Here is a 21,712-nt window from a genome sequence, read left to right as displayed (position 1 = left end):
ATCTTAAGAAATGACTGATAAGAAACGTAGGTTTGTGGTTAACACACCTCCGGCAGTTTCAACAAAGCACTCCTTACTCTGTTTAGGAAGGCAGACATTATTTACGCGATTTACAGCTTGTCAACGGCACTTTGCTTTAAAGTCACTTTCTTGCTTCATAATGACTTGAGCTGTAATGCAAATCATGTTTTAAAACGACTGTTGGAGTTGATGGTGACTTTATGTAACATATATGTACAAAAGACTAATGAAATAAATTAAAGCTCGAGAAAAGTACCAATTTTTTTTTTTTAAGTTTTCGTCAAAGATGCGCGCGCGTGACACTTTTCCAAGCGCTCGCGAGCAATTAAAAGAGTGCACCTGCGCACGTAGCTTAACGCCATACTGCACCTGCCCGACGAGTCGAAAGCCCGACTCAAAACAGCCCGAAATTTAAGAACATTTATCAAACTTTCAGCTGCTCGGACCGTGTCACCACCAGCGCTTGCCTACCTTGTAAACTGGAGCCCGTTTACACCTAACCGCCCCTTCAAAGAGTCCAGTCACACTTGAAGATAATCCAACTTGTATCGGAGTCTGTTTTTGAAACGTTGAACAAGTAAAAAGAGCCAAAAAGCTGACGGAACGTGATGGAAGCGAGATGGAGAGGTCCGCTGGTATTGTCAGTGAAGCCTGTACTGACTGAGGAGCCGAAACAGGAACTTATCGGAGGCAAGTTACAGAGAAGTAAGTCCGGCCCCCTCGAAGCCCTGCTCCCTCCCCTTCGCTCTCCTGCTGACAGAAATAGCAGGCGAGGCGGGCCCCACCAAAAATAGCCTTGACTTCACACAGGACCTTCTTGACTATTGTTTTCCCGCACCGACTCACTCCCTTTAAGTGCACGCTCCGCGTTTGACTGCTCGTAACTTGTATGGCGTTCTTAACTTTATTTCTTTTTCTTTTCTTTTTTTTTCTTTTTTTTCTTACTTTTTCTTACAAATAAGATGGGGATTTTGTGCCACATAAAATAATAGCTCCCTCTCTGTGGCTCCATCTGCTGTCAAGAACTTCCAGCAGCAAGCAGAGTGACTCGGCTCTGGGATCTCCAGGGTTCTTTTGGAGGCCCCCAGAAAAAAAACCAAAACAAAATTAGGCTCTTTTTGCGAACATTTACTATTTGTCATAAATGCTTAAATGTTTCCAAAACAACAAACAACCCACACAGTGTTATTCATGTCAGGATACGGCAACATGTGACCCTCCAAGATGAGACAGATGTTGGTCAAAATGGAACTTCCATCACTACAGCACTGACTTGCACAGATCTGCTGTGCAATACCTTTCTTAGCGCTCACTTTATTTATAGTACAGTGAATATAAATAGTTGTCCTGCATATTGATTCCTGAGCTTGTACTTACAGTAAATTACATACTGTTGAATAGCGTTTTCAAACGCCTCATACCCCCCACTCCATTAACTTTGTCTGTCTGTGGTGTAGGTGTGGACAAGAAAATCTCTGATTACAGTCATACACCATTGAGCTAATGTGCAATGAAAACCATTATAGCACCGAACAAATTAGCTTGTTTGGGTGCACATTAAAACTCGAGTCTGTGTGAGTTTCTGCACAAAACCATAAAAGCTGCAAGTATTTTCTCAGGAAACAAAAACAATTTTTGAACCTGGTTTGGTTTCCTTTTTTATTCTGATTTCCTGCCTGCAGTGCTCAGTTATGAAGCTATTTCAGATTTGTTTCCTAAATAACTTATATAGACCACTATCACAGTATTATATAGAATCACAAAGGTAAGTATTAGAGATATTTCCTAACAAAACTGAACTGTGGGAGCGCAGGAAATAACTTTACATTAATCTTTGGAAATTAATCTGCAGTTGGAGCTGAAGCTGAATAACATTCATTGCTGTCCCAAAGAACAGCAGGAAAAACAAAGTAAGGCTGTTTAAAGGGGCCCTCATAAAAAATGTCTCAGATAGTTTCTATGTGCCAAATTACCAATGCCATATACTGTAGTCTCGATTCTACAAATACAAATGACTTTACTTGCTCCTGTACGTGAAGAATGTAAATCTGTGTGTTTAAAACTGCACCCGATTCACTCGTGTGGTAGAGCAAGCAGGAAGTCTGTTATGAAAGAAAATGCAGTCATGTAGAAACATGGACATTTTGTGTAGTTTTTCAATAGCTTGTTCACGCTAATTGAGTATTAAGTGTGAACAAGCTTCCTATTGTGCTTTCAAGTATGTTGTGCAGAAAGAGAGATCATGGTTGCTGGTGGCTTGACGTGATCAGTCCTGCTATTTATGGGAAAAGACTTTATCCATAATCCTCTCTTTAAAATGCTTAATTTTCACGAAGAACTTTGCTTTCAGTCATCATTTGTCAGCTGTTTTTGATGAACTTTTAAGTATTACAGGCATAACAGTAAAAATAACTCCACTGTAATCGGTGCACACCTTGCCTTGATACAGCAGATACTGCTAATATCAAAAGAAAACGGGGGTAATTAAGAGCAGTTACGGTTAAACAAGGGATGTGGCAGTAAATAAAGCAGGCTGACATAATCCTTAACAAAGTTGAGTCATAATAGACTTTTACAGTTGAAACAGTTAAAATCAGGGTAAAACTATCCAAATAGATGCTCTCGATGTCTAGCTATCTTTATTTTCCCTCATAATAACGAAGGACTGAATGTTTGTAATTCTCTCCTGCGGTAATGCAGACTACTTTTTTTTTTCAGAGATTAAAGACACTAAGTTCTGTGCAATGTTCAGATGTGCAGATACACATTTTTTTCTTGACATTTTCAGACCACCAAGGAAGTAGAGCATCCTGTCAGTTTTCAAGCGCACACACTTGCAGTACAACACGCTGCTGTGGAAGCCTGCGTGACGCAGGAACATTGCCTTGTCAAATCTTATAGCCCAAAGTCTTCCTAGAATCAAGAGGCAGTTTTCTGGTAGAGGCCACTGACAGTGAATCGCACACATCCTCGCGTCACAACCACTCCACTGTGGTCTGCATGATTCAGTAAACCTCTCTGGCCCTTTTCTACAATAATTTGCAAATCTGTAATTTCTCCAGGGTAGCACCATAAAAATCAAACCTCTGTTTGTACCTGCAAAACAAACTTCCTCCCAGAACTTCCTGTCAAACATTCACATTTAGAAGACATTTTAAAACATAAACTAATACACCAAACTGCTAGAAATTAGTTTGAATTATTATTATTATTATTTTTAAATAAGGCCGCAGGGAATGTCTTCATGCATGGCGGAGGTGCTTGGAGACGCTATCTACTCCCTGTTTTTCTCACTCTTCTTAATTCAGCACCATCTGTAGAGTACCGTTTAAATTTTTTTTTTTTGAGTCAGAAACTGACATTTATAATAAGTTTCACAAGCACTTCACAATGTTTTTCCCCACTTTTAACCGTCCTTTTTGTTTCCACAGAGCACGAGCGTGTGCAAGCGTTTTATCCTTTTTCCGATCTCAGCGTAAGCCAGGTCAACAACTGATGTTTAAGACCAATATTGAAACCAAGAAACGAGCGCTCTGTCTGCTGCTGGTGGTGCTTCATCGTCCGCTCGCTCACCCTCGGGTGGCTCTTTGAACGGGGGGAACCCAGCACTGTTCCCAGAAACCCTCAGTGTGTGGGTGTATCTAACGATATAACGGTGTGTGTGAGAGAGGGTTGTGTCCTGTGTGTTTGTGTTTGCATCGTTTATGCGATTGTGCGCGTTCAAAAAGTGTGTGTGTGTGTATGTGGTTAGTCCATTCAATTACACAATCTAGCATGCAGTCTGAATCACATCCGGTTTCGAGCTGAAAATAACCAAACCACAGGGTGACAGAAAAGCAGCGCAGCAGGCAACCGCCCACAGGGAGAGAGGAATAGATACATATGCATACACACTCTGTCCAGCATTGGTCACTTGGTATTTTTCACAAACAATAATAGGAACTGGCGTCTATTTCAGTGTGCTATGCTTTGATTCCTGAGATTTTCAAATCAAAATGATTTCACATTTTTGTAAAACTCATTGCATGTATTAACGCTTTTGTAAGAAATCAAATAATCCATGTTATCTTCTTAAGATACAACAGGGGATAACACAGCTATGAAGACAGTGCAGAAAAATGATGCAATGCACATCAGGTTTTTTTTTTTTTTTAGAAACATGATCAGTCATCCTTTCAGATGTAAATTAATTTGAAATGACATAGAAAAGTTTGACGTACGGCTCTTTTTTTTGTCAGTTTAGTATATGGGGCAGGATGTGGTCAAATGTGTGCTACAAAGTTGCCTCCCACCTGCAGGGATGTGCTACTGCTAAAGCAACAACATTTGACACAAGAAGTGATTCTTCACAAAAACAACAATAAAAAAATAAAGAATGTGCAAAACTAAACTGGAGTCCTCACAAAATAAAAGGCAACTGATTAAATTCATTTAGGATGCTTTAAATGTCATCTACTTTACAGGTAAAGTGGATGTCTGTCTGTGTGTATGTGTGCGTTGGGTAACTTGGGGGAGCCTTTGCTGTGAGCATCTGTGTCTGATACTTGATCTACCATGTGCAGACAGTGTGTCGTTAAAAAACAGCACATGCTCTGGTATAAACACAAATGAGTCTGTTGTGCGTAAGAGGGAATGGTATGACCCTTATTTCCACTAATTATGAGAGACAGCAGTCTCAGTAAACTGGTTTAACATAGTTAAAGTCCGAGCTTACAGATACTATCAGTAAAATGGAATTAGTGGAGGCTTAAGAGAAAACGAATAAAGGAGTGAATGTTGAAGGGAAGGGATTAAAAAGTTAAAGGAAAGTCAGGAAGAGGATAAGAGGACCTGAGCAGTGTGGTTTAGGAGATAAGCGAGGGGAAAAAAATAAGACAGATAGGATGAGAGAAACGGAGAGAGGGACAGAGAGAGAGGCTGGGAGCACTGTAATAATGTTTGGCCTTGGTCTGCCAGCGGGGTCCTTCCCCTTATGAAGCCAACAAGAATGTGAGGAATGCTGCATGAGAAGAGGGAAGGAGCTGAGGGAGAGAAAACAGAAGAGGATGATGGGAATGAAGAAAAGCCAAGGAGGAGGAAGCAAAGAAAGGTATCCAGATGAAGACGGAAAGAGGGAGATGGGAAGATGCAGAAGAGGGAGGGTAATAAGAGGAGGAGGAGGAGGGGCAGACGGGGAGGAAAAGATGTATTATCTTTAGTGGGGCTGTGTAAACACAAGAACAAAGAGGATAAAAATAATAAGGCTGGAAAATATTTGGTAGGAAAAGCACTGGGATTTTATTTTTGTGAATATTGCGGACATAGATGTATGCACACAGCCATGTGTTTGTGTGCGTTTACATATTTTCATTTCAGAATTCTCTTTGCTAGTAATTTAAGCAGCTAAAATTATATATGTGTAACATACTGAAAATGCTTCCCCCCACCATGTTTGAGTCTGCCTTAGTCTGGTGATCATCAGTTTCTAATCATGATATAAAGACAGAAACCTTCAGACATGCTTTTTAAAGTTCCACCAAACTGAGCACACAGAAGAAATGCATTTCTTCACAAATTTAAGCTCAGAGCCTGCATTCTGAGTTATACCAGAAACTGCCAATACCCCACCCACACCCACACAAAAAAATGCATTAGCCACACATTCAAAGCATAAAACAAGAAGCTTTTATAAAAGGTCAATGTATATGTAAGTAATCCCTATGATTTGAAAACTCAGACATCAAACTGCTCCAGTTGTCCAGATGTCCTAATTTTAGAGGGATGAGATGTCCTTAAAATCAGCGGTCACCAACCTTTTTTGTGCCACGGACCGGTTTATGTCCGATTATATTTTCACGGACCGGCCTTTAAGGTATTGTGGATAAATAAACAAAATAAAACCAATACCGGTACCAAAAAAAGAAGATTTATTCATAACACACAGAAAAAGACCCGGGGAAACCAAGTTAATGATAAAAATGCTAAAAAAAAAAAAATGCTAAAAACCAATAAAAACCCTGAAAACCATACATTTCACACCCGAGCCTCAACTCTCGCAGCCAGATATCTGGGCCAGATATATGGCCCGGGTCCATGGGCCACGGGACCACAGGGGTTGGGGACCGCTGCTTAATATGGTCTTCTCAGGCAAACAGAAGCCCCGCCCACCTACTATTTAAGCTTGTGAGGAGCAACCAATCAGAGAAAAGATGCTTAAAGTAGTTGTTTTCAAGACAGATGATAAACTGAGACCCATTCATGACACGTAAGGATTATTTTGAACTCTAAACCATATAAAGCTATTTTAGTAAAGGACAAGAGTAAAAATATGGATGTGGAAATTAGAACAATGAGCTTTCACTGTTTCCTCATTTCGCTCATGTATTAAAACACGGACATGTACGTTGATTTACGATGTTATTCTTTTTATGTTCATTGTATCACTATATATAGGTATATGAGGTGGCAAAAATGGCTGTGCATAAATACTAAATAACTAAATAATTGATTTATATATTTATTGTTCTTCTTCTTCCAAGCTACATATTCATTGGTAATCAGGGTACAGGCATTATTAGCGCCACTTTTTCCACACTTATTTACAGATGACAACACAATTCTCAGACCCCAAAGTTTCACTGTACTAAAAGTACTTTATCAACATGAGTTTAGAAACAGAGTACACATAATGTACACAATATACGTATAATGTAGATCTAATGTTTTAAGCCACCATTCACATAATATATATATGTGAATGTCAAATTTATATAATTTGAAAAGCTCAAATTATATAAATTATAAAATTAATTTTAAAAAGCTATTTAGATGTCGACAGTGCTGGTAACCTGGGCAATGTATATAATATAAGTTTAATCCAGATTGATTACCTGTCTAGGAGGAGTTAAGGAGGAGCAGACACAAATGTTGCAGTCGTCATAATGGGTCTGCCTAGCCCAACATACTGTACATACCTGCACACAAAGGCAGTATGACTAGACTAAAACAAAAAAGGACACAATGTTAAAAAGCAAAACCTATAAAAAATGTCAGCAGATGTGAAAGAAACCACAGACTCAGCCGACTTAATGCACCGAGGAAGACTGTTCCACATTTTAGGAGCTACAACCTAAAAAGTGTGGTTGCAGAATGGGGAACAGCTGAAAGACCTTGATCTGATAAACGGAAAGCGCGACTGCTGTAATAAGCTTTTGGCAGTTCTCCTGTATAAGCGGGGATAAGGCCATGAAAAGGCATGTGCACTAATAAAATTTTGATATGAATTCTGAATTTCACTGGAAGCAGAGATGGGAAGCAGGGATCAAGGCTGATATGGAGTGGCAGGTTTTGCAGATTTTTGTTAGCGGTCTAGCTGTTGTGCTGTGGACCAATTCATATGAGGAGTGAGTAACAATGAGCTGCATGGGAAACCATGTATTAGGAAATCCAAGCTGTAGGTCGATAGCACAGCGTTGATTGCAAAATCATTCTTAATTGAAAGAACTCTTAATGATATGAGAATAAAATGCGTAAAAAAACATAAATATAGATATAGAGATAAGAGATAAATATAGAGATATTTAGAAATAAATATAAACATGAGAAGTTTGCTTCCTCTTTATTGTTAGTTAATTAGGTTGTCTTTGGGTATTAAGAGTTGGGCAAAACAAGAATCCTGAACACATTCCCTTGTGAAGATTGTTACCTTTATATATTATCATTTACTAAAGATTTATGTTTTTATTTTATAAAGTCTATTTTAGGTTTACTCTTAATTTACTTAATTTTGCTGTGAGTCTTAAATATTTACGTTTTTTCCAGCATCAGTTTGTTAGTCCCGTTGTTTTACATGAGACTGTTAGCATCTTCAAGCAGAATCCTAATACATAAATAAGCTAAGCACATACATTATATACAGTACAGACCTTTGAAAGTCTTTCAGGTTTTATTCATGTTGTGTGGACTGTATTTATCCAGTCACATTATAGGATGTCTTTGTTCTGGGGACTTGCATTTTTTGTTAGTTAAAAAAAGCCCTTTGATTAAGATCAAAGTGAGGGAAGTTCCAGGAAATTAATATACATCTTTCTACTTTCAAATTACAGATATGTGTGAAAAGACTGAGGCTGAACCAGTGTCTGAAAGGACTCAGTGCATGGAAAGCTTCGGTGACATATGCAGTCCACAGAAACACAATGGATCGCTGACAGGCATTTTCCGCAAAATAGCAACAGTGTCATTTGTGCAGTCATCACTAACCACCACTGAAAGGTAAAACAAAGAAACAGTGTTACTTTTTTTCCAGCTTTATGTGCAATATCTCATCATCCACTTCGGTCTAAGAGGCATTACCACACACACCAGTCGTATAGCATTATTTATCTATACAAACTATACATATAGCATCTTTAAACTGCAGAGAAACTTTTATCAGCATTTTAAAAATCCGAGCGCTACCAAAGCCATTAAAAAAACTAAGAGATCTGTGAGAGGTTTAATGCAGAGCAACAAAAGATGGCGGTAAGTACTTGAACACAAAGACGGTTTTGACTAAATGAATTACAGCCTCTCTTTTGGACGTTTGATCTGGTTTGATTGAAAGTGAACTGAGGTCAGCTCCGGTGACGGCACAAGAGGAGTATATGATGAAGGACCGAGGATCCCTTAACACCCCGAGGACGTTTGGAGTTATGGTAAGTTATTCAAAACACCACAAGAAACCATAGCTACCACAAGAAAATCCCAGGGATGTCAGCAGCCAGCTCACACACACACACACACACACACACAAGCACATACGCACACACACACACACACATATACAAAGCCTCAAAACGTAAAGTCAAATCAAATCAAAACTCAGCCTTATAACACCCACCGTTCTGAACAACAACAAGCCTGAGAAGCGTGAGCGTGTGTGTGTAGGAAACACCCAGACAGGCCAAAAATAGCTCTACTCTTGTTCCCCCTCTCTCGCTTTCAATCCTTCGCTCATTCGTTTCACTCTCCGTCTGTCCCTCTGTGTTTCTCTGTGTGTCTTGTTTGTGTCATGATTAACCACGGGTAGGAAAAAAATAAGTTAATTTTTCCATATGGAAAATGTCACCCTCTTAAAGAGCGCACTCGAATGTGAGAATATCAGGCTGAGTATGTGATTCAGCGAACGGAGAGAACAATGACTATACTTTGGCATAACTGTTGCATAAGGGGAAACATGAAGGTTTTCACAAAATGGGAAGAATTAGTTGGTTGAAGTCTGTCTGACACGTTGAGCAAATGAGGCAGTTCTCTGAAGAAACTGTAGAAGATCATAAAGTAGTATTTATCTTTTTTTCCCCTCTAAATTCCTGTCAAAATAAAACAATCCAGGATAGACTAAAATAGCTGCTGGCACACTCTGGCCATGCACATACAGTAAATTATGATTGGCCTGTGTTTTCCTGCATCTTTTTCACAGTGCTGTCACGCTCACGGATATTTAACCGGGGTCCAAAGCATTGTGGCAACTTTGTCAGTTTGTTTAGATTTAGTATACCCAATTACAAGTGAAGCAGCCCCTGTAAACAAAAGTCACATGGACTCACGAGGTGTTTACCGGACAGTTTTAGTAACCTGTCATCCTGCGTTGTTACTGATTTTTTTTTTAAACAAATATAATTGCAGTACTTGTTAAATAAGCAAAACAGGCTGGCATGGTTTTGTTTCTCGGGCAGTGTCAGCCTGGGCTTTGTTAAGCCAGCTGTGTGTATGCTTAAAGCATCATTTTGAATTATTAGGGTCTTGCTTTCTGTTATAGTAGAATCCTCCTCACTTACAGTAAATATGTGAAAAAGGGAGCTCCAACAACAGAATGGGTTGTACACAAGCCAGAGTTTAACCTGGTTATTTGAACCACTTCAGTTCAAGGTAAAAAAAAAAAAAAAAAAAAAAAAGAAAGAAAAAAGTCTTTGAATGTTTACAACTTGTCTAATCTGGAACAAGAAGCTTCGAAGATCCTAAGGCCCATAACTATAAGCTCATCGTGCAGCACAGAACGAGACAGTAACATCATTTACATGCAGATACAGATCAATGTCCCCGAGAACATATGTGGTTGTCTGGTCACATCCATTTTTAGACGGCTGGGGTATGTACCATTTAGACCTCTCATCTACATAAAAATCATCTGTGAGAAGCTAATGTTAAGATTGACTATATGCCTTTACCATATACTGATATTGATAGTGTGATCTCCAGACACAGAATCATGCATTCCTTTTAGCTGCACAGAGAGAAGATGCAAACTCCACACAGAGCAGGTTTGAGCCAGTATCCTTGCTCTGTAGCATTCAAAATTGGTACTAAAATATCCACACCATTATGGCAGCAGCCTGAATCTTTGAAGGCACATTGGACACGTGCTTTGGTGTTGTTTATACCAGATTCTGACTGTATCATTTGAATTACACAGAGACTCATCGGACCATCTTTTCTGGTCCGGTTTTGGTGAACCTGCTTGTATCCTCAGTTTCCTGTTCTTAGCTGACAGAAGTGGCACCCGGTGTGGTCTTCTGCTGCTGTAGCCCATCTGCTTCAAAGTTTGACATGTTGTGTGTTCAGAGATGCTCTTCTGCAAACCTTGGATGCAGTTTGAGTTACTGTTGCTTTCCTATCAGCTTGAACAAGTTTAACCCTCTGATATCAGCGATGCATTTTCTCCCACAGAACTCCTGCTCAGTTGATATTTCCGCTTGTTCGGGCGATTCTCTGTATAACCTAGAGATGGTCATGTGGGAAAAGCCCAGTCTTTGGAACACTTACACCAGCCTGCCTGGTAACAACCACCACATTCAAAGTCACTTAAATGGCCTGCATTTGTATAGCGCTTTTCTAGTCCCTAAGGACCCCAAAGTGCTTCACACTACATTCAGTCATTCACCCATTCACACTCACATTCACACACTTAAATCACCTTTCTTCCCCATTCTGATGCTCAGTTTGAAATTCGGCTTGGCCAACGTCTACATGCCTCAATGCATTGTGGTGCTGCCGTGTGAGCATGTCTGAGTTGAACAGGTGTGCCTAATAAAGTGGCCGTGAGGGTATACCATACTTTACTATCACAAATGCGCTTCAGACGTTCTCCCTTCATTGGTTTCACAACAACACGTGGCAAAGAAGCAAATGAGATGGTGACACCTTTGAAGCAACAAAACCAAAAATCTTGTGCTCTCGGTAGTTTCCTGCTATTAGATGTCTTGACAAACCACAGTACTGGTTTTCTTAGAATTGCCTCACAATTTCTGGCATTGATTGTGCTTGTAAGTCATTGTTCACACCGGTTCAAATGAAGGAAAACATGTATAAAAGTGCCAAGTGCCGTCTGATACAAATACCTTTAATATATGACAAATTTCCATTAATTCATTTTCCTCTTCCATAAATGGGGCTTAACTGCGACTGAATAACAGTTCTTTCTGAGTAGTAAGTTGTTGATATCAGTTTAAGGCATGACTGACTGAAACAGAAGAGGGATGATTCATTGTGTTTTTTAGACACTGTCTGGTTAAGATAAGATCAACTTTGCTACCCCTGTAGGAAAATTCCCTCTAGCTGCTGAAGCCCCTGAAACAAGTGGATAAAAACATCATACAGCTGTCATCGCACACTTATATAAAACACTCAGTGTGCTCCGAGTTCTGCTGAAGAAGAAGAACATGAAGTAGGCACATACATCAGCTGTCTGCCACCGATGACTGATGAACTTGTGTTTTCTCAGGGGTTTTCATGGAAAGGTTATACCTCTGCTTACTGCTGTGCCTTTTGTGGGAATTTAAGACAGAGAAGGAGAGGGAGAAGGAGAACCAGATGGCTTTTCCTTGCAGGATATCCTGTTATAAGTTGAGCTAGCCGGGCTCTATCTGACCTCCTCACCCCTCTTGACCCTTAACCCGACCGCAATTTAGGTTCATATCTCCGCTGTTTCCTAATCGCCCAAATGTCTCAGCATCCTTTGCTATGGCATTGTTGCTTTCTCTTCTACTCAGCTGCTTAGTCAAACTCACAAGTAGCTGCCTTTGCCACTCTTCTGTTTATTTCATTAATGTTTTTTCCCCCTTCTGACTTGTGTGGTTAATTACGAGAAAAACCAAGTTATAATGCTAGGCTTTAAATCCAATATCCATAACATTTAATGACAAGGGCCACAACCTTTAGCATCAATCCACATCCCAGGTGCAAATTATCTTTTTTTTCACCATCTGGAAAGTGCAGACAGTCATAGTATATGGCAGATGGCTGCTCCTCCCTGAGCCTGAATCCATCTGAGCTTTCTTCCTCTTAAAAGGGAGTTTTTGCATCCCACTTTCTCCATGTGCTTGCTCGGACTGCTACAAGGTTATCCGATTGACAGGGTTTTCTCTGTATCATTGTAGGGTCTTTGCCTTACAATATAAAGCTGCTTGACTGTTGATGTGATTTGGTGCTATATAAATAAAATTGAATTTAATTGAATTAATTTAAAAAGTAGATGTGTCCTTTTCTCATTATGCAAATTTCTAGCTCGTAAAGTTTAGTAACATGAGACCTCATCCACTTCTGTCACTTAGGCAACTCATTTTCCACCATGCAAGGGTTATGCATGAGAGATGATGAATGATTTTCATAGATATATAGACACACACACAGACACACACACACACACAGAAAACACTGGAAAATAATAATAATAAGAGCAGCACTATAAAAACTCTGTGTGTGTGGTGTTTCATACTTAGTCGCTCTGACTTTCACAGTTCCTGCTTTCTCTCTTTTTTCTTTTCTTTTCTTTTTTTTGCCTGTCCCGTTTGGCTCTTCAGAATTGTTGTCTAAAGGCAAAGAAAGATGCCCAACGGATTTACTTTACCAAATGGACCATCCCAGCCTTGCCATAATGGTCTATTTGATTCACCTTTTATTGTTTATTTTATTTTATTTTCACTTGCTAAATACGGGACAGACTTGACTGGGGAAAAGAAAGTGGAGAAAGAAAGAGGGAAAGAAAAACAGTGGGGAAGAGGGACGGGGATAAAGGGCAAAAACCAACAAAATAAGCAGACAAAAAATACATATATCAATCACCTGGATCACCTGTTGAGAAAGAAAAAAGAGAAAACAAGCAGAAGAAAAAAAAGAGCAATATAATAAACAACATCATTGCGATGATCTATGGGAATATAACAGTAAATACTAAATATTAAACATTATTGTGCAGCACGTAAGATCGACAGCGCACAGTGTGCTTTGAGGTAGGAGCCAAAAAGGGTGTAGTTTGTGTGTGTGAGCACCCGTGTGTACACCTGTGAGCATGAGCACGCTTGTATTTAAAAGGTTCCTTCATGTAATGATCTGCTAGAGGGTGTGGGGGGGCCACAGCCCCGTCCTCCAGGGCATGAAGCAGGTATGGAGGAGATCAGAACTCCAGACATCCAGAGACCCTCAGAACACAAGAGACCAAGGAAGACCAACAGAGGGGCAGCCGCGCCACTGTCCCAGAAAGAGCTGAGGAGAGCCCCAGATAAGGGGTCACTCAGCAGCCGCGGAGCAGAAGCCAGGGGGGTTGCAGTGACGTGTCCGTGAGCTCCGCCGGCAGCCAGCTGTGCCAGAGTGACCGAGCCCCAGGCCGAGAGGCCGGGGGCACCCCACCCCCGAAGTGGCCCGAGCGAGCCCCAGGCTCCAGGCCCCGACAAGCAGCCACCAGGAGTGAGCCGATGTGTACCTGGACGCCCACCCCCGGACACAAAGAACCACCAACGCACCGACACCTGAGGGTGTCTGCCACTGGCAGGGGAAGTGGTGGGGGGAGATAGGCCTCCATACCTTGGAGGGCCTGAGATGTCCCTACAGAGGTGGCGTCTGATACCCAACCTGACATATAGACACAGACAAACAGGCACACACAGATATAAACATCCATTCTCACCCTCATGCTCTCATATGCAATTACTCAACACTCACCCAACGTGGAGACAGACATAAATAGACACTGTACACACAATCACACTCCCCAAGCGTACTCTACGAACTGGGTCTAGGTACCCTTGCCCCTGGAGGGGGGAAACTGCACCCAGACCCAGGTAGTGTTACCCTTTTCCCTGCGGTGGAGAGAAGCAGACCGCCCCGACTCGGCAGCAGCAGGGAGGCCCCACTTTCCAGACCCCAATCGGACGGCCAATTCCTCCTCCTAGCCCCCCCGCTCCAACAGGCAGCAGAGAACGGGGGTGTGTGAAGACTCCAAACCTCCCTCCGCCCGCTGTGTTCCTGCTTTCTCTTACAAATCCTTGATTCAGAATTCAAAATAATTCCACTTGTTTTTCTGGCCATGTGCGTCACTTGCTGAAAAATAATATCCTCCTAATACTATCTTGGAACAAGTTTTTAAAAAACCCAACTGAGTGGGTCTAGGATTATTTGATGCCAATACTTTCCCAAATCAAATATAATTTTCTCAGTATTGCTGCTGTGTCCATCTGTCTTTCCCTCTTTACCTTGTTTTCATTTAGTGAAGATGTTGTTCAAGCAACCTTTAAAAAAAGAAGTCATGACCTCACTTGGCAGTGCAAATTTAAAACACGCACACACAAAGATATCATAATATCATAATAATCTTAACATAATCAGAACAAAAACAAGTAAGAAAATGGAAAAATAACCCTTCAGGTATCGTTTCTGCCCTAATGCACAACTTTTTGTCTTCCCCATCTTCTCTTTATGTCACCTCTTTCTCCCTCTCTCTCTCTCTGGCTCACACCCAGCCCTCCCACCCACCAGCGTAACTGGAATCCATTAGCTGATGAATGGTTGTTTGTGTTTTTTTAAGCTCAACAGCGCCTCCATCCACATCAGTGGCCACAGAGGGTGATAACAAAACATGCAGCGTGATTAGGGAAATAATTAGCCAATCATCCTGTGACCTGCAAGCCAAGCCTGAGGTCAAAGAGACGCAAACCAGGCTGCTTCCCAGGTGCTTTCCCATGAAAATCAGTCAGGAGGCACAGCTGCAAAGCAAATGCATACTGGGGTCATTGTGAGCAGACAGCTTCCAATCACAACACATGCGCTTCTTTGCCTGTATCCCAGGCTCGCTGCTATACGGCTGAGAGTGCGAATGAGGATCCCAGTGGACTCAGTGCAGAGTTTGCCCAGGGAGGCTGTGGTGGAAATCAACACTTCCTGCTTCCTGTGGCGAGAGGAAGTGCTACCGTCGCTGTCCCCTTATCGCTGGGTATCCAGGCAGAGCAGAGGGAGGAAGGCAGAGCAGGGAGGGAAGAGGAAGAGGAGGAAGTAGAGGAGCTGGAGGAAGGTCATGCAGGCTAAACAAAGGGAGAGGACTGAAGAGACTGACTGGGTTGTGGCTTATGTTCTACAGGGTTACATTCTGGCATTAAATTACTTAGAAAGCAGTAAATATTTAAAGGTGGTGAGTGATGAGAAAGAGGAGAACATGTGTAAAATGTCTGTTACTGGCTTGTAAGGCGCTGCTGATGGACAAATCAAATTTCTTTCTTTTTTTTTTTTTTTGTGATATCAGCTTTTTGCCTGTTTTGTTAACCATCAGCCATAATCTCTCCCATGGGACAAAACAATAGCCTTTGGCTGTGACTTGCTGTGACTGAATCACAATGTTGCACAGTCTGTGCTTTGCCTGTGCTTCTTCCACAATGCATTGATACTGTTTTATATTATGCAACATGCAATTCAAAAATGCAGCAGGGCTTCCCCATTCTCTTAGTTTTATGTTGTCATGTTACATCTAACATGCTGGCAGTTTATCCACAGGGAAGCAGAGGGGAAAACAGAGGCAGGACGTGACAAAGGATATTTAAAGAAAGAAAAGGCAGAAGGAAAATGATAGCGGCATGTGTCTGTAAATGCAACAAGTTGGATGCCTTCCACAGACTGAAATCAAAATGTATCCACTTGCATTTTATGGTGAAGGAGCAGGAGAGAGACAATGAGAAAGACAGAGGGAGTGAAGGGGGAGAGAGATGTTTGGGATCAGGGTGGGGAAGCTTTCAGCACTTGGGATTGTCCCAGATGGACACAAGCCGCTCCCTCCCTTTATAAACAGCCTCCTCTCCTCTCCTCTCCTCTCCTCTCCTCTCCTCTCCTATAATGCCTGTTATCCACAACTCAGCTCCCACTTTGCACAGATTCTGGGACCCTCACCAGAAAATATGAACAAATTGACACTTTTTGTTTTTCTTCTCTTTCTCTTTTTCTGACAACTTCTTCTGTCCCCCTGCACTAGCACCACCACCGCCCCCAATCCCTGCCATTTCCAAAGTCAACACACCACTAAATGCCGGGCTGACTCACTTCCACTGTGGGTGGCTCTGTTTCCAATTTTCTCACTACCCCACCACCTTGGAAGAAAAGAGAAAACTTTTGTCCAGAAAAAAAAGTAAGCAACCAGTGCAAAAGGAAGATCCATTTTTCCAAATTGCTCAGTGCTAAAAGGGACAAAAATTTGCACGGAGGTGCAGAGAGAGAGACGTGGAGCGAAACCGTACCATGCTTCTCCCACTTCTTTTGTGGCTCTGAAATAGTTATCGCCGTTTCCCTTCCTTTCTTTCTCTTTAAGAGAGCGTGGGAGCGCCCTCAGAGTACTGCAGAGAAACCACGGGGCTCATAACAACAGGAGGAAGCCGGTAACTTGAGTAAGTTGGGCCGGGCAGAAAGAGGGGGATACGGAGAGGAGGTGGAATGAAAGGAAAGCAAAAAGACAGAGGAACCTTCTGCAAGCGTTTTTATATCTTGAAAACATTAAAAAAAAAAGTTCGCAAAGCTCAAAAAACGCAGAAACACACCACACATTTGCAAATAATCTGCTGGATTGCTGACAGCATTTCCCCACACGCAGACCCAAAAACACACACACATACACGCACATATAGACACACACGGACACTTTTGCATTTGCATGAAATCAGACAGCTTTCCCAAGAACAGGACTGCCTTACCAGTCTGCCTTGTAAACATTCAGCGCGAGGAGTGCTTCACAAAGTCCCATCAGTCATGTTCATGTACAGTTCCAGAAAGTGGTGAGGATTCTCCAACATCACACACACACACAAACACACACATGCAAAGGCACAGTATCAGTTCCCTCTGTCCAAGAGTTGAGAAAGTGAGGGGCCGCAACAAAAGGCAACAGAGGGAGGGAGAGACTGAGGGAGAGAGAGCGAGAAAGAGAGAGAGAGATTAACCCCTCTGAGCTGACTGGTGGACTCTCTCCCTCCCTCCCTCCCTCCCTACCTTAAAATACACAAGCACACATACACACACATCATGACCATGAGTGTGCGCACACACACACACACACACACACACACACACACACACACACACACACACACACACACACACAGAGTTGGTTTTGCCGTATCACTGACTTCTTGTGTTTTCTCTCAAGTGCCAAGAGGAGGAAGGGAGAGCAGAGGGAGGGCAGAGACAGAGAATGTGTGTGTGTGTGTGTGTGTGTGTGTGTGTGTGTGTGTGTGTGTGTGTGTGTGTGTGTGTGCGCACACTCATGGTCATGATGTGTGTGTATGTGTGCTTGTGTATTTTAAGGTAGGAGGGACTGGCTGGCTCAAGTCCAGAGGCAGCTAGCCTGGTAGAAAAAGACAATAGCAGGAAACACTATATCAGGAGGCAAAATACCAGCACAAAAATAATTAACAGACATTGAAAAACAATGACATCCACAGTGGAAAACACAGCCTGCAGCCTGCTTCGAACAATGATAGTGGAAACAAAAAAAAAACGAATGTATTTTTGTTATTCTAACCACAGGCTATAAAAACACTATAAGAAAAAAAACAAAAGAAAAAATGTACACAGATCAAAAGCATTAGCTGTAACGAATGTAAAAAAATGCCGCTATTATTTTTGTTGGCGCAACATTGGATGCAAAAATTATAAAAAAGTGCATTGCTGGGTCTCATGGGGGGGGGGGGGGGGGGGGGGGGGACGACAGTTCTCAGCTTCTTCTTCTTTTTTATTTGCATCATTTTAAAAGTTGTGTACTTGTGCACCATCACAGGCATGTAGACACACATTCCCCACGCAGTCATGACTCCCACACAAATCTCACCACCACTCCCACACACACACACACACACACACACATTCCCTCAGCTATAATCATATCTGGTGATAAGAGCAGCTTCCCCCAGCGGTTACTGGTTCTCCAGGCACCGACCACAGTGTCTTACAATGGTCCTGTATTCTAAGCCTGCGCTGATTACACACACAAGGAGCTGCATTACACACTGCTAATTCAATTTCCTCCCCTCGGGGTCAACCTTTGTGTGAGTTTATGTGTGTATGTGAGTCCATAAGGAGGAACTGATTAAGAACCTGATGAAGAGACCAAGATCCAAACTGTGTGTGCGTGTTCTTCATCCACTTATTGCAATTTTGCATTTCAAACAATACACTTAGAGCTGTTCTGTGCTGGAAAAAAAATATCCCAGTTCACTGGGATCCTAAAGCACTCACAGATTGCTGCTCACTGTTTCCATGTGCTGTAATACGATGGCCCAGTCGCCACAGCAAATATTTAATGGAGTCAGGTAAGTCTTGTTCTAAAAGCAACAAGTGATACTGTGTTATATAGAAGTACTTAACTAAAGTACATGCTTTTTTTTTGGAACCAGTTGGATCCATTGCTGCTATAATGTGGACATTTTTACTTTTTTTCCAGTAGTGCAATAACACAGAAAAAGAAATCAGATGTAGAATAGCACGTCACAAGAAAAAGCTATAGAAATCATTCACTTCATACCTCCATGTCAAATGAGGCCAGAGTGGAGATGTTTGGCTTTAATGCACAGTCCCAAATTTAGTGAAAAGCAAACACAGAACATCAGCAAAAACACTTCATACCAACTGTCACGTACGGTGATGAAGTGGTGATGATCCAGGCTTGTTTTGCAGCCGCAGGACTAGGGCAAGGGCACCTGACCATGAACTTGTCCAGGTCAAGTATTCTGGAGTGAAACGTAAGGTCTGACAGCTAAAACTTGGCCTAAACTGGGTCATTCATCACCTATGGTGAGATTTGAGGTAAAGCTATGTGGGATCACCAGTGGTAATAGGATTCAGCACTTTGGAGATGAACTTCATAGAAACGTATCCAGTAATCTTTGTAATGTTTTAGCTCATGCTCACCCTGGCTGCTGTATTACACTTAATATTCTAGACCTAAATAAACCTTTACTTTCTGACTTTGGCTCTCCATGTTTTACTCCACTGCTCTTCTTCCTCTCCTACCTTTATCCAAAACTAAAATCTGTACCTCAACCTCCTCTCCTCGTCCTCTTTCTCACATTAAAACAGAGGTTTAAAACAGTAGGTGACATCACAGTGGCTATGTCTGTCTTTTTTATACAGTCAGTGTCACCAATTTTGGTTAAGAACTGGATCTTCATTATCAAAGTAATGCAAGCTGTGCAATACAGTAACACTGCAAGTTAGTAATTCTTTCAGATGATGCTCAGCGAGGGGAAGCATTGTCAGCTGCAGATTCTGTATTTAGCAGATTGTTTAAGATAAAACTGTATTTAAACCACACCACAGTACATTACAGGTTGGATTGCAGAGCTGTGTGCAAGATTCTGACATCTAGATTTGCTGCTTGTTTATTGCAAGCTCTGTGACAAACTAAACGAAAAGTATAAAATAGCCACAAACTAAGGAGCGGGCAACCATATTTATGTATTTACATCCACACTTCTAATTTATACCTTTACAGTCCAGCTGTAAGAGCACTAAACACTAATTAAAGCTCTGTGGAGGTCTCTATTACAGCCTCCACAGAAAATGCTACAATGAGTCAAAATCACTAAAATGAGGGTGGAGATGCAGAATGCAGAGCTATATCAGCCGTTGGTCTGACTTTTTCATGAAAGCCTCAAATGCTCTTTGGCCTTTTGTGTTCCCCTCCCAGGTTTTTATTTTTTATTAATTTATATTTTAAACCTGGGATAGGGGCCCAAATAGGTTGCAGGCTTCCCAGCAGAACACAAGCTAGCAACATGTAATCCTGGGTCCCACAGTAAGACGGAGGATATGAGATTTTAATAAAAAATCCTTGCTTTAATTTGAAGCGAGTGGTCAGATCTGTTGGGCTCCTCCAATGATTTGGGTAATGCAGCCTGATGAGACGGCTGGCTTGCTGCAGGTTGTTTATGAGACTCGCTCAAAACATCTGAGTCCCATTTTGACCAAATAAAACAATGCTGTGCTTCACTGTCAAATGCATGGCAAACATAAGGGTGTGAGTGTGTGTGCATGTGCAAGTGCGTGACTAGGACTGTGTGTGTGTGTGTGTGTGTCCAAACGCAGAGAATATGGTTGTCATTAAAATGACTGAATATGAGGGCGAGGTCCCTTTGGAGGGGTGTGTGTGTCTATCTGGAGCATAGACACACACATATGCACAAACCTGGGGTTTTAGCTGATGTTACTTTCCAGCGCCTCACGCCGATGTTGCCTCATCTACCTTTGACTACATCTCTCCTGGGAATCAAACCAGCGTCCTCTCTAACTTCTCTCTGAAACCTCAGACAAACAACTCTTTGTTCTAACCACAGACTTAACAATTACAAAAGCGCACACGCTCAGACCGTTACACACCTTTTCTGTCATTGTCTGACTAAACTCCTGTTCACACTCTGCCTTTCGCTCACACGCGCGTGGAAAGATGTCTTCAGATGTGGGTGTGATGCTAGTACACAGTGATTAGTGACCAAGCACACTGTGTTGTATGTTTTCAGCTCCCCTCCTCTGTTTTGGTTACCAGCCTGGTCTGCTAAGCCTCACTAAGCAGTTCTGGGGTCCAGAGAAGAAACACAAGACCTGAACATATCATATACAGTGAACTTGCTTGTGACTCGGAGCATTGTCCTCACTCCATATTGTCAGTCTTCATACAGTAAATTTCCAGTCTAAATAAGCTGCTGTTCAGCATACAAAAGAACAAAGACATTACAGAAACAAAAATCATATGCAGTAAGCTCTTTGAGCTCATGCTTAGTAGGTATTAAGCAAGATATTCATGAGCAGCCCATATTGACTGGCAGTTGATCGTATGGTGCTGTAACTCCTGGAGAAAACTGTACTCTCTCAAACGCTGCTAAAAATATTCTGGGAAAGAGAAATCAGATCTGGTGAAAACTGGGACGAGAGAGACAAAATGAGCTGAGGTCAGGGCCTAATTTCAACATAAATGTATTAAATGAGAGCATATGGAAGCCTCAAGTTCAACATGTTGTCTGCTATTCATTCGTACCTTGGAATTTGTTCTGTTCAGGAAATACAGGTTTGCATATAAAATGAACAAAAAAAAATGACAATAAAGCACCGATCTTTTTTTGTGAGCAGGGCACAGTAAGTGTGCAGTGTGAACGACAGTAATTAACTCAAACAATTACCACTATTGTTGCATGTACAGTGTGCAAAAGTCATGAGAAACCCCCCATTCCTTTATACTTTGCAAGGAAAATAAGAAATAAGGGCAGGAGTTTATTAAAATATGGGCAGGCTTGAGTCAGTCAGAATTTGATGTGACCACTTTTACATTTTCTTCTCTGGCACTGTGTTTGGAATCACATCTCACAGTAATTTGTATTAAGAACTGCAGTAGTTTTTGTTTGTGTACAGGTTATAATCAGCTGACCCGTGCTGCTGA

The 21,712-nt window shown here is 41.7% G+C and overlaps 2 protein-coding genes across 5 annotated transcripts in view; one reads left to right on the top strand and one right to left on the bottom strand.

Annotated features, from left to right (window-relative positions):
- hdac7a (histone deacetylase 7a) overlaps nucleotides 1-21,712 on the bottom strand; it is a 75,933-nt gene that overhangs the window by 40,128 nt on the left and 14,093 nt on the right. The window contains exon 1 of one of the 3 annotated variants that reach the window (XM_086278574.1): nucleotides 16,980-17,149. The exons of 1 other annotated variant lie outside the window; for it this stretch is intronic. In XM_086278574.1, the coding sequence (XP_086134700.1) occupies nucleotides 16,980-16,998 (19 nt within the window). In that variant the 5' untranslated portion in view covers nucleotides 16,999-17,149. Of the gene's footprint in view, nucleotides 1-492; nucleotides 3,053-16,979; nucleotides 17,150-21,712 lie in introns of those variants that run through there. One more of the 3 variants, XM_086278575.1, reaches the window with a different exon arrangement.
- The window catches only part of LOC147305275 (uncharacterized), a 64,324-nt gene continuing 42,842 nt past the window's right edge, over nucleotides 231-21,712 (top strand). For both annotated transcript variants that reach the window (XM_086278579.1, XM_086278578.1), the window contains exons 1-3: nucleotides 231-726; nucleotides 8,106-8,271; nucleotides 8,603-8,693. In XM_086278579.1, coding sequence (XP_086134705.1) covers nucleotides 630-726; nucleotides 8,106-8,271; nucleotides 8,603-8,693 — 354 coding nt within the window. In that variant the 5' untranslated portion in view covers nucleotides 231-629. The remainder of the gene's footprint in view (nucleotides 727-8,105; nucleotides 8,272-8,602; nucleotides 8,694-21,712) is intronic.

This window comes from Aulonocara sp. 'chitande type north' Nkhata Bay, linkage group LG20, assembly GCF_057382095.1.
Source record: "Aulonocara sp. 'chitande type north' Nkhata Bay isolate Kocher_YH1m ecotype deep benthic linkage group LG20, A_spYH_male_GT1.1, whole genome shotgun sequence".
In the NCBI taxonomy this organism is placed as follows: domain Eukaryota; kingdom Metazoa; phylum Chordata; class Actinopteri; order Cichliformes; family Cichlidae; genus Aulonocara; species Aulonocara sp. 'chitande type north' Nkhata Bay.
The sequence above is the reverse complement of the archived record's forward strand: the minus strand, read 5'-3'. Positions and strand labels throughout refer to the sequence as shown.